Below are 14,523 nucleotides of genomic sequence, written 5' to 3'. Positions count from 1 at the left end.
CAATACCATCACGTCATGAAGTAAGACGGCGATTTTGGTATCTTTGAATCTTGCCAATGAAGTTTCTTCTGACACGTGTACTCGGCACACACCCTCATTTTTATAATTTTGAACTCTATAATATGTGTGTAGTGTAGCATAACACTACAGCAATGTAACTTACATTCCTGCGAATCAACATAATGGGTATCTTAATGAAAGGCTCTTCTGCTATACCTAGTAAGACAAACGGAGCCCATACGTTTCCGTCACAGACATCGGTCGAGCGTATTCATCGCAATAGGAAATAAGATACGGAAGGCGTTTAAGGGTGGGACGGAGAAAGGATTAAACATGTATCCTGCCCCTCACAATATGGGAAAAGTGATTGTGGTAAGTATAGAATGTGATAAATGGAAGAATTAACCCTTGGCCAAACTATAAATTAATTATGGCCACATCAAATAAATATCTAATATTAACATTGTTTGATTGAATCAGAAATTAGGAATTCCAGTAAGTCTATTGATTCAGAAATCCCTTGTTAAGATCCCTTTTAAGAAGACAACCACTAGCATTGTGACATCATACTCTTTAAAGGGTTGCAAGAATTGCATGACATTTGGTTTACAAATTGATGATAGCTAGAAGTTGGATATGCGTTACCACTACGTATAGGCTAGCTTCAATGCACCTTGCGAGCAAAGCCGGCGTCTAAAACTAGAGACATCAGCGAAAAGCGTGCAAAGATTTGTCATCACGTGATCTCCCCAAAACGACTGACCCAATTCAAACATTGCCATTTAGTTACCTAGTATTTTTTAAATAATTCTGCACGAAAAATTTACTTTTTCCCGTTTCTATAAAAGCTCTGATGCAATTGAAGAACCATTGAACTAGCACTAGACGATAATGAATTGAACGTTAATAAAAGACTAGATTATTTTTGTTTGATTCATCTCCAATGCATAGAAAAACTAGAAATAGTGGCTCTTTTCAATTATTTTGATGATATTTCTATGCATTTTCAAAGAGAAGTATGAAATAAATGAATTTTATTGAAATACACTTTTCATAATAAACTCTCGTCAAAATACTACACATCGCTGGCTTGATCCGCAGTTCTGATCGAATTTACTCAATTCCATCCTAAACCATCTTAGAAACCATGTTGCTAGGGAATATTCCTGCACACCCTAGCATACTATATAATACGATTATTAGCAGCACTTAGATTATACAATAACGCACGTAGCGCACATCGAGGTATATTCAGCGCTCCACAGCTAAGCCGTTGTATGGAAGCCGAGTGCTGCGAACGTCAATACAAGATGCATTGAATACCATGTTACAAGCCACTCCATTACTTAGCTGCATCAATTAATACAAGTACATTAGGAGTTTGAACTAAATTCCAAGTTTACAGCTAAGTTTACGTTATAGCGTGACAAATGTACATATTTCGTCCTACTTATTTCAATAACATCGAGTTATATTTATTGACAAAATGATTATAACATTTCTTAGACCGCCTCCTCGCTATAGTTCTATAGTTGTAGACGCGTGAGCGTAGAATTGAGGGTCTGTAACCCTAGTTATATCGATATCTGGTGGAGTTGAAGAAAAAAAATCCTCGGTCCAGGAGAACACAGAAGGCTAATCACCTATTTGTCCTTTAAGAACATAGATCAGTAAAACAGATGAATAATGTATCTGTCCCTCACCCCACAAGAGGACACGAGCTTCAATTTTTATCTAAAATTTCTTAGTCTAAAGACTCTGTTCGAAAATGTTTATAAAAAATCTATACATCATTTTAGGCCTGAAATCCTAACAATGAGAGCAACTTTCCGATTACCAAATTTAGAGATTCGACGAAACACCAACAGCGTTAGAGTTAAATCCTCTAACCATACGAGCGTACGAGTGACGCGGTAAAGGGATTTGCTAATGCAACGTTGATTACAATATCGGCGATTTCTGGAAACTTGGTCATTGTATGCAAATTGGTTTTAATGTCCCGGCTGGGCGAAATAAAAATACATGAATGGTTCTGTTTTGATGTTATTGTTTTGAACCTGTTGCGGGGACGGTAAAATAATGCACTTTGGTATAGACGGAAAGCAAGTAAGTTACCTGCGGATATGTCGTTCGTGCTGGAGGAAATTGTTTATCTGTGCGGAATTACAGGATGAGCTGGGGTTTGAGTTATATATTATTCACGCGTCGAACAAACGTTGTTATATCGGCCGTTATTAAATTGTACCGACGTTATTCACACGTCGAATAAAACATATTTATATTGGCTGTAATACAAGTATATCGACAAAATAAATATTACCAAATATATTAAAATGAACCGCTTTTAAATTATTTAAAGATGTAATTCGCAGGCACTTGATAAAAATATATCCTTTAATCTTATTCATCAACAAATCGAAAAATAGGTAAAACCAATACTCCTACTACGTGTATACAGTTCAATTGCTATTCCACAAAGCTAATCTCCTTTAGAAAGCTTAGTACTTCGCAGACTCGAGCCGGCCAATTTAATCTCACCGCAGAATACGCTATACCAGCTCGTATTAAATAATTCTAAATCCTTCAACTGTACTCCGCAAAGTATTTTCTTGAAGAATAACTGTTTAAAGCTCTAGCGCGCTTGCAAACGTAACCGCAATAGCATAATCTATCGCTCCAGAAACTATTCACGGTGCAAGTTTAAACTTTTCTGATTCTTTTATATTAGAGCATTATGCATAGCCCATGAACACCTGCAAAGATAAAGCTTCTGCAAATACGTTTTCCGCTTTTAGAAAGAAAGAAACAAGAATAAGATTAACGGCGGAAATATAGGGATGGACTAGGAAGAAGACACGGAATTTATTTAATTCTCCAGAGACCGAGATGTCTTTTCTTACAAGAAACCATATTTTTCTATTCCTTGAAAACCACAAGCAACATGCATAACAAAAAATTTTGAAATATATTTGACAATCACCTCGTCAGCTCTAACTCTATGTAAATTCTAAAGAAGATGTCGGTTATATTATGGTGTCGGGTATGGACAAATATTAGTGGCCATTTCATGACATTATTTTACGATATATCTTGTAACTCGAACATTTTTAAAGGGTGTTGGTGTTGTTACTCTCGTTGCAGGTCATGTCGTCTCCTAGACACTACACTGTGGGAGCTACACTAGTGCACTCAAAAAAAAAAATTCAAAATTATTTCTTTCTTTCCTTTACATTAGGTCTTAAACAAATTTGTGATTGGAACACTCCTAGTAAGCAAATAAAATGCTTGTGTCAGGAGGTTCCGCTCTTCCTTAACACTATTACAGAAACAGAAATAAAACAATATGAATGAATACAATGCAAAAGAACTCACCAGGAAGCTGCCATTGATGCCGCTGGACAGCAGGTACTCGGCCGCGTTACGCGATATCGGCCCGTGGTACCACGAGTGCTTCTCTAGCGAGTTGACCGGCGTCACATAGTTGCTGGGCACCCAGCCCACGCCGCCGGCGAGCGTGTGGGCTTCACACCACTCGCCGCTCTTGTTGTAGCTCATTATGCGCACTTGCTCCCCTATACACGATAATTATGGATTACTTACTACCAAGATAACTTACAAAGTATACATATACTAGATAATAAGAGCCAATGATAATGTTCGCAATAGCGTTTAATTAAACTACTTTAATGTAATATAGCATTAAAATAGTGATTAATATGTACCTATTTGAAAATTTTAAAGAATAAAAAGTCGAAAAATCCTGCGGCAGGATTCGATCCACGTCATTTCATCGCTACGGTACAGCGAAGTCCAAATCAGGCTCCAAATATTTCTATTTATTAAAATTTTCAAATATGAAGCTACACAAATTAACGTATCAAAGAGTTAATCCAAATGGTTAGGGAGCCAGGTGCAAATTTGGTTAACTATTTCCTCTCAATAGATAATTCGTCAGACGCATGAGAGTATAGTATTATAAAGCCTCGTGAACGTCAGCTGGCGCTCGATTGGGGGGGTGAGCGGTTGTAGCCTCCCACGCACATAGGAAAAAAAATACATTCATTCATTCATTTCCTCTCAGCTAAAAATTTGTCAAATTGTAGCTAACCCAATATCTCAACGAAAAAAAATAGTCAGCTGGTTACAACATGGTGTATTATACGTCAGCTGGTGTCTCGAACATGAAAGTTAAATTTAAAGAAAAATTTATTTTCCGTTATTTCCTCTCAAACAAAAATTTACCTGATGATAGCTTATATGTAACTGTGGATAAATATATATGTCAGCTGGCTGTATCTTGGTGGAAAAACCGTCAGCTGATACGGGAGGCTACAACCGCTCTTCCCCCCAACCGAGCTCCAGCTGACGTTCACGAGGCTTCATAATACATACTATACTTTGATGCATTTTACTAATTACCGCTTGAGAGGAACTTGGTCATAAAATCTGCTGCTGGCTCCCGGACCAAAAATCTATTGTTAGCGATTAACGCTAATTAAAAATTAATCTTCCATTCGCATTTGTCGATCATTTCTGCATTTAATTTGGAGAATGTAAATTCAACGCCATTATTCTCACTAAATAATTTTAAATGGTGAAACATTGTGAGCAATTTCAGCGAATTATGTGAACAATGTGTTGACGTTATTAATATTCAATATCAATTATCTATTTTGCGAGCGCAAGCGGAATGAGCTTATGCTAGCGACATTTTACATGAGTGAAATTTTAATTAACGCATGTGTTTATACTACGTAACTTATGCAAAGTAAATACTTTTAGATTTCATGACAATTTTTATGTCTATTTACCACTACACGAATAAGAGCCGTTTAAATTTAGTAAAAATGTAACTAAACATTTTGATGAATTTTCCTGAAACATTCCCATTCTGCAATTACATCAATTGCTTGCAGCATCAGCATAGTATTTAAGTCGACAAGTCTAAATCGTGACAATTTTAAAAATGGCTATTGTATATACCGCAAAAAAGAAATTTCCTACTAGATTCAGAAAACGGCCGCAATTAAAAATCTTGAAGTACACGCAACATTTAAACAGAACAGAAAGTACTACAATGCGCCCCGTAACCTGAAAACGTACTTTACAATTATCATTAACGATAAATGCACTCCAGACCTAATTCCGAGTGAAATACCTAAACGATGGAGACAAGTACCACCTGTATCTACGAGATTTCCCACGAGGCGGCGCACAGCAATTCCAGAAAATGCCAAGCCCGTTTTAAATGGACTTAAATACTCTGGTACTTATTAGCCTAGTTTTAAACATTTTTCCCTTAAATTGACCCCATAAATTGAGCATAATTGTGATAAACGTTAAAAACCGCGGAGAAGCTAAAAATTTTATTCCAATATACATTTTAGAAGGTTTACGCAGCTTAGTACATTCAAATAAAAAGCGCTCAAATAATAATCCGAGTGGCGGAGCTTTCTGTCGCTGCAACATTGGCTGCGGATTTACTGAACGTATAAAATATTTCTGCAATAATAACCGACTGTATATTTATCGAGTTTTGTGAAAAAGAAACGGGAAATTCAGTTACCCTTAAGCGATTAAATGCATCGTCTTTTTGTACGCCCGCAAAGAGTTTTTCTCGTAACTAAACAATGTTTAATATTTAATGGAGATTAAAAATGTAGGGATTATATTCAAGCATTTACGTTTTAATATTTTACGTGCATGACGTCTTAATTAACATGTTAGCAAAATAAGCGAATGAACGTAATATCTACGTTGCGAGATATTTAGCTGTTGCCGATCAAAATTCGCTTTTCGCAAAACTTCACATCCGCGAAACAGGATTACTGCGCACAAAATATTAACCATTTACTGGAAAAATAGTGACGCACCACACACGTATAAATTTGCAAGTTTAATATGAAAGCTGCCAAACTAATCTTCACATATGGATGAACATCATATAATAGCGACGATCGCACAAACAAGCCCGACTTAATGTAAGGACACATCACGTATGAAATGTAAATCGGGTTAGGTGCTCCCTGACACATTGAATAGACAAAGCCTTCACCGCACATAATAGACCTTGGTAAAATCCATTATCAATGTCCCCATTCATTAAGGCCGATGCAACCCGTCTGAGCGCTAATTGCATTGTTACCTCGCTTATATACGGGGTTAATTTAAAAATACGCCTCCTTCAATGTGCTACATCTGACCATCACGCTGAAAGACCTTTGTTCTACACCTCTTTGTAAAACGTGATGCATTTTCTAAAGCATTATTATCAATGTTTTCATGTCATCCCTGTTAGGTGATGTAAAAGCTGTGCTTAATGGCTTTTCCTACAATAGTGTTTTTAATTTTCATTGTAAGACGTATAAGGGTTTAAAAGCTTTCTAGAACCTATTTGTACTTGTGCCTTTAATATGTCACATGTATTGATAACAATAGAGGGCTCAATTAACTTTGAAACATGTCTTCCCTTGATCAAGTAACCTACAGTGTTGTTTAATTAATATCCCTTGGCATCCATCTCAATATACCAAGAAATATAAACGCTTTTAAGTAATTTCAAATTCTTTTAGTTTTTTCAGTAACCATTTTCTCCCCTGAAAACTAGCTAACAACTGAATTAGTGATATAAGCCTTCGAGCCTTACATCGATTAAACCCCACGTAAATAAGTATCAGAAACTCTATATGCAGTAGGTATACTATCCAGTATTTATGATTTATTTTTTATCGATAATTTTATGATCTACAATTTTGGTCCCAGGTTATAGAGGATTATATGATAAACTTACCGTCTCGACGAAAATCGTACAAAACCTACATTTTTAATTATTCATTGATCTCGATTTTTTTTCCTTTCACGTACCAGAATGACGGGAAATTATAATGTTTTATTTTGAACAAATTTCGGCTGGATGGGAATTTTGGTCATGGTCGTCGTCGTCGTTGGTAGTGTGACCGACAACAAAACTATGAATGAAGTAATCTTGCAGTGGGATCTTAGACTACCTTGGTGGTTACCACCAAAACGTCATGAGCAAATGTCACAAATTAGCAATAGCAGTCTCTATTCCAGCGTTGTTCTATTAGTCTAAGATCCCACTGCAAGATTACTTCATTCATAGTTTTTTTGCAGATGAAACCAAAATTTTATATATATTTATTATAAGGAGAATATATTATATCGACTAGATTTCCAGTCAAAACTTGGCCGCAAGCATGTTTAATTAAATTTTTTTACTTCGATTTTTTGGAAAAAAATTTCGTTAACTTGTTATTTATAGTCTACTTACATAAAGTACTTTATTAGTCTGCCATTTGTCTCGGCCTACTGGAATTTAATTAGTCTCCCAACTATTTTTCCTTTCAATTCGACAAAGTTACAGTCTTACAAGGTTGTTAGGTAGGTGGTGTGCAAGAGCGCTGCGGCGTGTTATGAGGATGTGGAAGCACGCATCCGGAGTCGCAGCTAATTACTAAGACTCGAGAGCACCATCAAAGAGGTTTAACATTTCATGTCCACAAGTTAATTAAAACTATGCACGACGCCATGTAATTAAGTCAAGTCGGCAATAATGTAATAGAATTAACGATGAGGTCGCCACGCGGTGTGTGCGCGAGAAAATTGTATCATGTTATTGAATACAATTACGATAAGGCTATGAAAATGGTATCGAGATTTACAGTTGATCTTATTTCGTAGCGGACTATAAGTTGCAGGATGATTAATGAAAGTTGATGTTAATGTAAATTATTAATTAAATCATATGTTTAAAATTGAAAAATTTAGTCTTATCAGGTCTACATAGCTTACGATACAATCTATTGTATCGTAAGCTTCAGGCAGATATTATGTATTATTATCGATGCACAATATCAATAACGAAGGTATCTGTTCGAAATTATGAGCATTTTGAAGCAAAACAGTGCTAGTGGTTTGTACGGTTCATTGAATATTAAATTTCATCATACGATATTCCTTCCGTACGCTAGAATTGCGAGGTACGAAACAGAACCTACAGTAAAACCTGAATACAATGAGGAATACAATGTAAATAATTAACGATCTAATCATCTTAAAAGCTTACTTTTACACGTGAAGCAATCGTGCTTCAAAATACTCGAGACCTTTGTCCGGAAATTCACGGAAGCGCTGCAGCCGCTGGAAATGTCTAAGTATTTTCGAGTCTTCATTACTGCAAGGATCCCTTCCCAACTTTGCACTAAATAATGCAACTATGTGCTACTTTAGAACGAAATAGTTTCGGATTCATTTGGCTTTAAAACTCTCCTACATATTCAAACTTCTAGGGAATGCAGTCAAAAACTTTTAGTTGGAAAGTTTATGTCGTATCTACTATTCGATATTACGGATTGCGCATATCTATCTCACTAATGAAACTGTTCCTTCACCTGAGCCGTATAAACGTTTGCAGCAGACATAATGCCATGCGACATGAGCGCAAGCGAATCTTACCTCTTGGAGCATAGTTACCCATTTGCACGATTTTCCAGCTACATGTCACCCGTTGTTTGTGCGACCTAATGCCGGCGCAAACACGCTACCCGCAAAGTCGCTAAAGTGTGTACAGGCCATTAGCAATTCAATTACCTTTGAACGGTTGCATCGACAATTTTACCGATATACATTTTTATGGGAAGAACGTTCAATTCGAAATTAGACTTTCTGTAGACGTTTTTAAGAATGGAGTGTACCTCTCAGTGTTCGTGTCAAGTTAACAATTCGCTGAGTTTTCCTCACGTGTTTGAAATGCAGAAACATTGTTAACACGCTCGTCAGAAGCATGTCTAGCGGGACATTGTAATAGAGCCGGTAGCCGCCACCTACAGCTACGATATATGACGTCAATTCATGTGTACTTGTAATTTTTTAAATGCACTTTACACCGACCGCGCGACGGCAGTTTTACAATGTCGTGTATTTTAATGGTTATAGGTATGGCCGTTTAATGGTATTGAAGTTATGTTAACACTACATAAATACCGTCGTTTGTACAAAACATTATATTAGGTCGTAATTACGGTTGTTATAACGTATGAGTTTAAGTATTTTCATTAATCGCTTAATATTAGACACAAATAATGATTCAACACACCTACGCATAAAAGTCGCATTTGATAATCAGTAATAAAAATATGTGATGTATATGTTTACAAAGCTCTACAATACCTTTTTTAAGGCTCAGTTGATTTTCCCCGCCCGCCTGAAAATCGTACAAAGCAACAAACAACTGAGGGTCGTCTTCTTCATGGTGCGCCAAAAGGTTCTCCTTGGAAGTCCATCTGTCGTGCAAAAAAAAGGTTGTGAGTTGCGTAATGAGAAAAGGCACTAAATGTCGGTTTTATACATTCAATCTATCTTTTTTAGCTCGACGAGATTCCCTGCAGCATATTTTTTAATCAAAAAGTCGCTACCACTTTTTGTTAGCTGCGGAGCAAAAATTTGTAAAACCTTTAGATAGATCGAACATAGAAAACGAGGGACACAAAACAATCCTTTCTCTCTGTAAAATCTGCAGGTTCCTAGTTTTTGAGTTAACTGACTAAAACAAGGTTTTTATGAAACAAATCGTGTAAATAATTGTCCAGTAATTTAAAATCGAAACACTTCAATTAACTGCAATTTTTAAAAGCCTTTACGCCCATTTACAATTCTGATTACCATTGATATTTGGACGCGCCTGCCCCTTGATATTGACACTAGCGCGTTGGAATATTATAGCTCTGGAATCCCCCTCCGTTAAAAAGAATAGTGCAACAGCTAATTCGAACTGCTATAATTTCTCTACGTAGCTTTTGCTTCTCGCATGTAAGTACGCGCGACTATGTGTCGGTGACTCAAGAGGATTATTACGCGACTCGTGTTTCGGCACTTTCCACTTCAAAACTTCGTTCACCCGCATGTAAGTACCAACAAGAGAAGATCAGCGTCATCGCATGCACTAAACTTTAATACCACGTCTAATGGGTAAAAGGTTGCATTCATCTTTACATCTCTCTGAAATATTTGACGGTAAAACCAGACGGATGACAAACTGCGTTGAAAAGTGTCTGACAAAAAACGACACACTGAAAATTGCATCGCGATACCGTAATATGAGGCACTTCCAGCCATTATCCGTGACGCCGGCCACAAATCGATTTTCCCTCCCCTCAGTTAGCCATAGACATGGAAAGGAATAAAGTAGCCCGTGTCCGCTACCAAAAGCTATTTGGTATGTAGGTATATTTCGTAAAGATGTCAGTACCTACGTTGCGTGATTGAGTTGCAAATTGCAATCAGCCATGCGTCAATGTATATCATCACAAACTATAATCGCGTTTGCCGGGAACAATCCACCACCATGTGTCGACCCAACCGGGTGAACACGGCTATTCAGTCGAGCTATGCATTCACGATACGGGCTTAACGCAATTTACGTCATCTTTGAATGCACAATGATTTGCGAGGTCGAAAATTCGAATATCAAAATACTAAAGGTTGTTTACGATTTCTTCGGTGCTCATTAATTAAAACGAATATGTTGTTTTTCTCAATTAGGGGAAGGAGCATTATATATTTGCATGAGAAAGGCCTCACGTCGTAATAAAGGACCTTGATTTTTCTCAACCCAATTCGATTAGGTAATCAGTTGTTCTGTGACTCGAGTAAAATAATTAAGGATAAATTCTACATGATTAAAAAAGATTGTATGTTTTGGATGATGCAACCAACCTGTTGGCGGAATCGAGGGGTAGCGGCACAGCCGGCGCGGTGGCCTCTCCATCTGGTAGGTCCGGGATGTGCGGCAGGGGACGACTCTGCAGGAGTGCTTCTGCAAAAAACCCCATACAACATTGCATAATTTACCCGACACTTTTCTGATTAACTACCTACTTATTATAAATTTTATCGTTCGACATACTACGCATGTGACCGTCACAAATAATCCCATAAAACAATTTGACCCTTATGAAGTTGCAAAAATGCAGATTTCCAGAGCGACCTACGAGGATAGAATTTCAACGTGAAATTCAAAATGGACGTCGATGTGATTATTGATGGGTATTGCGTTGACGCTTTTCTCGTACATGCAATAAATATAGTTTTACAAAATTTTTATTTTTTTTCTCAATTTTTTTTTTTTATTTATTTTATCAGATAGCAGGGCCGTTTAATTTGTACACATGAATAGTAAAAGCTGTCTGGACAATTCTTATTACCTTGTGCTTCTGAGATTTGCTTTGAAAATTTATATTGAGTATTGCCGTATCTTGAGACGTAGGTACCGATTGATATGAAGTCGAAAAGGAATTTTATTTTCCAACATTGACATTCGCATTGCATAATCGGCTCGACGCGAGGTGCCTTCAATAGTCGCTGCATTTTAATTCGTTTCGTGGAATCGAGATGTGTTATGACGCGAGGGAAGAAATGTAATAAAAAGTACTATGTACGGCAAAACGTAAAAGCTTCATATTGCGTTATACACATCGTCCCTGGGGGTTGAGATATTATATGTGTATACTCTCATGTTCTATGTACTAGTCGCTTTGACTATATTGTTTGAGATTCAATTCGCAAAATGTAAGCGTTCTCAAACAAAATTGAAAAGAGCTTTAGTGAAATTACAGGAAAATGTCGAGTCAGGTTACAAAAACTTTTGAACAAATGTAACTGTCCGACTAATGCAAGTGAGACCGTATTCTACGTTAGATCTGTACATAGACATGACGTTAATTGCATCTAGTAATTACCAGATTGCAGATGAATAGACAATTAGACGTTAAGGCAATTCAATAATCTGTTTCAGCTAGATGTTGGATGCATAACAATATCCTAGAAATTCAATTGGCAGTGCTGTCAAATATTTGATCATTGGTATATGTGCATTAATTGTAATCCGATACCATATACATATAACATATTAAATTCTCACATATCCATATCCATAATCTCTCCTAATCTGTCTGTATGTGTTGCAAGCATTAAAAATATATAGCCTCACTCATTATGAAGAAATTATTAAATTTGTGAAAGCTTTCAAAGTTCCATTCGAAACATGTATTTTATTTTATAATGTGTCTTATTATAGGTCATTACAATTGTAACTGTTTCTATTCATTTGCAATACATATTTTGAAATATGACCCTTTCTCTTTTTCACATTATTTTTTCAACTACCTTGAAAGCATTATCTATCCTTTAAATTATCTAGTAGGTAACATAGTTTATCACCGTTTAAAACTTAACGCCGCTACTTTAAACTACCTACAAGAATTTGCAGGCGACCGCTCGAATCGCGTGTCTCTGAATGGCCGACGTCGACGATCATTAAAAGTAAATTAAAAGCCGTAGTTTAAAGGTCTCAGCAAGGAAACCCTCGAAGCATGAAGAAGTTTGCATTAAGTGATTACTTGAGAACGGTTTGCGCTCCGTTTACAGTCTAGATCTAGACAGGATGAAATCCTATTACACTAGGCTGTCACCAATAGCGTTGAGTCTCCGGGGATTATCTTATAATCGCTTGAAACGAGATCAATACACCTGTGATGTTATTGTGACCTTTGGTGATGTGACCTTTCCAAGTGCTTGAATAATTAATGATAATTTATTTTCAGGGATCAAATCAATACCGACAGTGAACAAACAAGATTAAGAACACATCAATAGTTTGAGATTGTTTAAAGAGCGATGATTCAATTTCGGAAATTTCTATAGAATTATTTTAATATACGACCTAACAATCAAAAAACATCGTGAAAATACATTTTTAATTGGCGGAATAATCGTATTTGTTATACGATTATTACGCTATACAAAAACATACAGTCCAATTAATAAACTACTTCTCTTTCGAGTTTGGATAAAATTTAATTACATTTGCGCCAATTCAGAATTTAAAATTATTTTCCCAAACTTTCCAATAACTAAAGTTATCGCTTTTTCCAAACTTTTATATCCTAGCACGTTCCTTTGTTGGTAACTATTCAAAATATACGGAATCCTATCAAGTGTTTAAATCTCTTAAGTTAAAATAAAATGAAAAACTTGTTGCATTTACAAGCCATCGGAATTCTTAGAAAAGGAAAATATCGGAGCTTGATATTATAAATCCCTACCGTATTGGAGTAATAAAGTCCCCTTGAACATTCAAGTTCATGTGCAGTCACGATATTATATCGACATAACAGGAAATTTCTTCACGGAGATACTTCAATAGTGAATTCCTGCGATGTTGACTTCATAACTAAAAATCTCATATTTCCAAGTCGTCAATAGCCTTTCGAAGTGACTGAATCGAAGCAAAGGGAAATATTACAGCTTCCAGCTACTCGCGCACGTTCCTGTACACATAGTGAAGAGTCTAGACCCTTCGTTCGTGTTACATTACAAAATATGTAAAGGTATATTTGTTATTTTCATGTATATGTTCCACTTCTATACTATCATATTCGACTTCTTTCCAAAAACAACCAGCCCCCCTAGTCAAGTGGCTTTCTGTTAGCGTAGCGTTCAATAGAATAGACTACGAATGTATGAGATTGACGTAGGCTGTAGATAAACGTATCTACAGGTTACGTCAATCTCATACATTCGTAGTGTGATTTTTTGTGATAAGTAATAGTGATTTGTAATAGTGATTTTTTATTTATTTATTTAATAATTAATAAATAATTATTAAAAAAAAATTATGAGGCGTGCACTTTTGGATTTTCCAAACTATTTTACTTTTATTTAATTATTGTTTGTATGAATTTTTAATCTAATTAAATTTTTAATCTGTATTATGTTTTTGTATTAAATTTAAATCTGAATTTTAAATATTTGCCATGAAATAATCGCCGTTCTGTTCATGTTAAACAAATTCAAATGTTAAACATTTCACGGTCCCGCAGGACAGGCATTGCCTAGTGCGGGAACCAATGATTTTATTTCCTGTATTTTAACGTTTTTTTCTTTAAGAAACTGTATTAAGCACTGTGTAATGTATGTATGTATGATTGATGTACGTGACTTAAAGAAAATAAATTTTTGTTTTAAATTTTAAGTTACATACAGGATTTTATCTACCAAGTAAACGAAGCGCTTTATAATTAATTTCTGCACAACAGATTTAATACTGTTGATCGCTTTTCTTCAACATGCTTCTAACTTATCTCAATGCAGCAGTAAAGAAACCTATTGTTATTTATGTAAAGCTCGAGCAAGAACGATTTCTTTCAAAACTTAATGCATTTTTTATATTAATGGTGACCTGAAATATACCTAGATACTCTAATTTATTCAAAAAATTACATTTTGAAACATATTATACCCAAAAATAATCAAGAGAATGATATACTTTACCTATAACCGTGTTTTGGCCACTAATTAGTGATAACTAAATTAACCACATTGCATTTAGAAGTTAAAACCACTAGTTTATAATCCACTGTCACACTTAATTAAATGAACCGCTTTCAATACCATAAACGTGAGTTAATTTGCCAAAGCGAAACTATCACGTAATTTATATTGATA

The 14,523-nt window shown here is 35.8% G+C and overlaps 1 protein-coding gene across 1 annotated transcript in view; it reads right to left on the bottom strand.

The window, feature by feature from the left end:
• The window catches only part of Abl (tyrosine-protein kinase Abl), a 52,104-nt gene that overhangs the window by 24,323 nt on the left and 13,258 nt on the right, over window positions 1-14,523 (bottom strand). Inside the window, exons 2-4 of the mRNA XM_090105387.1 lie at window positions 10,735-10,834; window positions 9,190-9,302; window positions 3,373-3,572 (exon numbers count right to left, since the gene is read on the bottom strand). Coding sequence (XP_089961513.1) covers window positions 3,373-3,572; window positions 9,190-9,302; window positions 10,735-10,834 — 413 coding nt within the window. The remainder of the gene's footprint in view (window positions 1-3,372; window positions 3,573-9,189; window positions 9,303-10,734; window positions 10,835-14,523) is intronic.

Source organism: Colias eurytheme, chromosome 1 (genome assembly GCF_061535395.1).
Source record: "Colias eurytheme isolate Ceu_HAF_F1 chromosome 1, ilColEury1 Martin Lab GWU primary, whole genome shotgun sequence".
Taxonomy (NCBI): Eukaryota; Metazoa; Arthropoda; class Insecta; order Lepidoptera; family Pieridae; genus Colias; species Colias eurytheme.
Note: the sequence above shows the minus strand (reverse complement) of the source record. Positions and strands in the feature narration are given on the sequence as shown.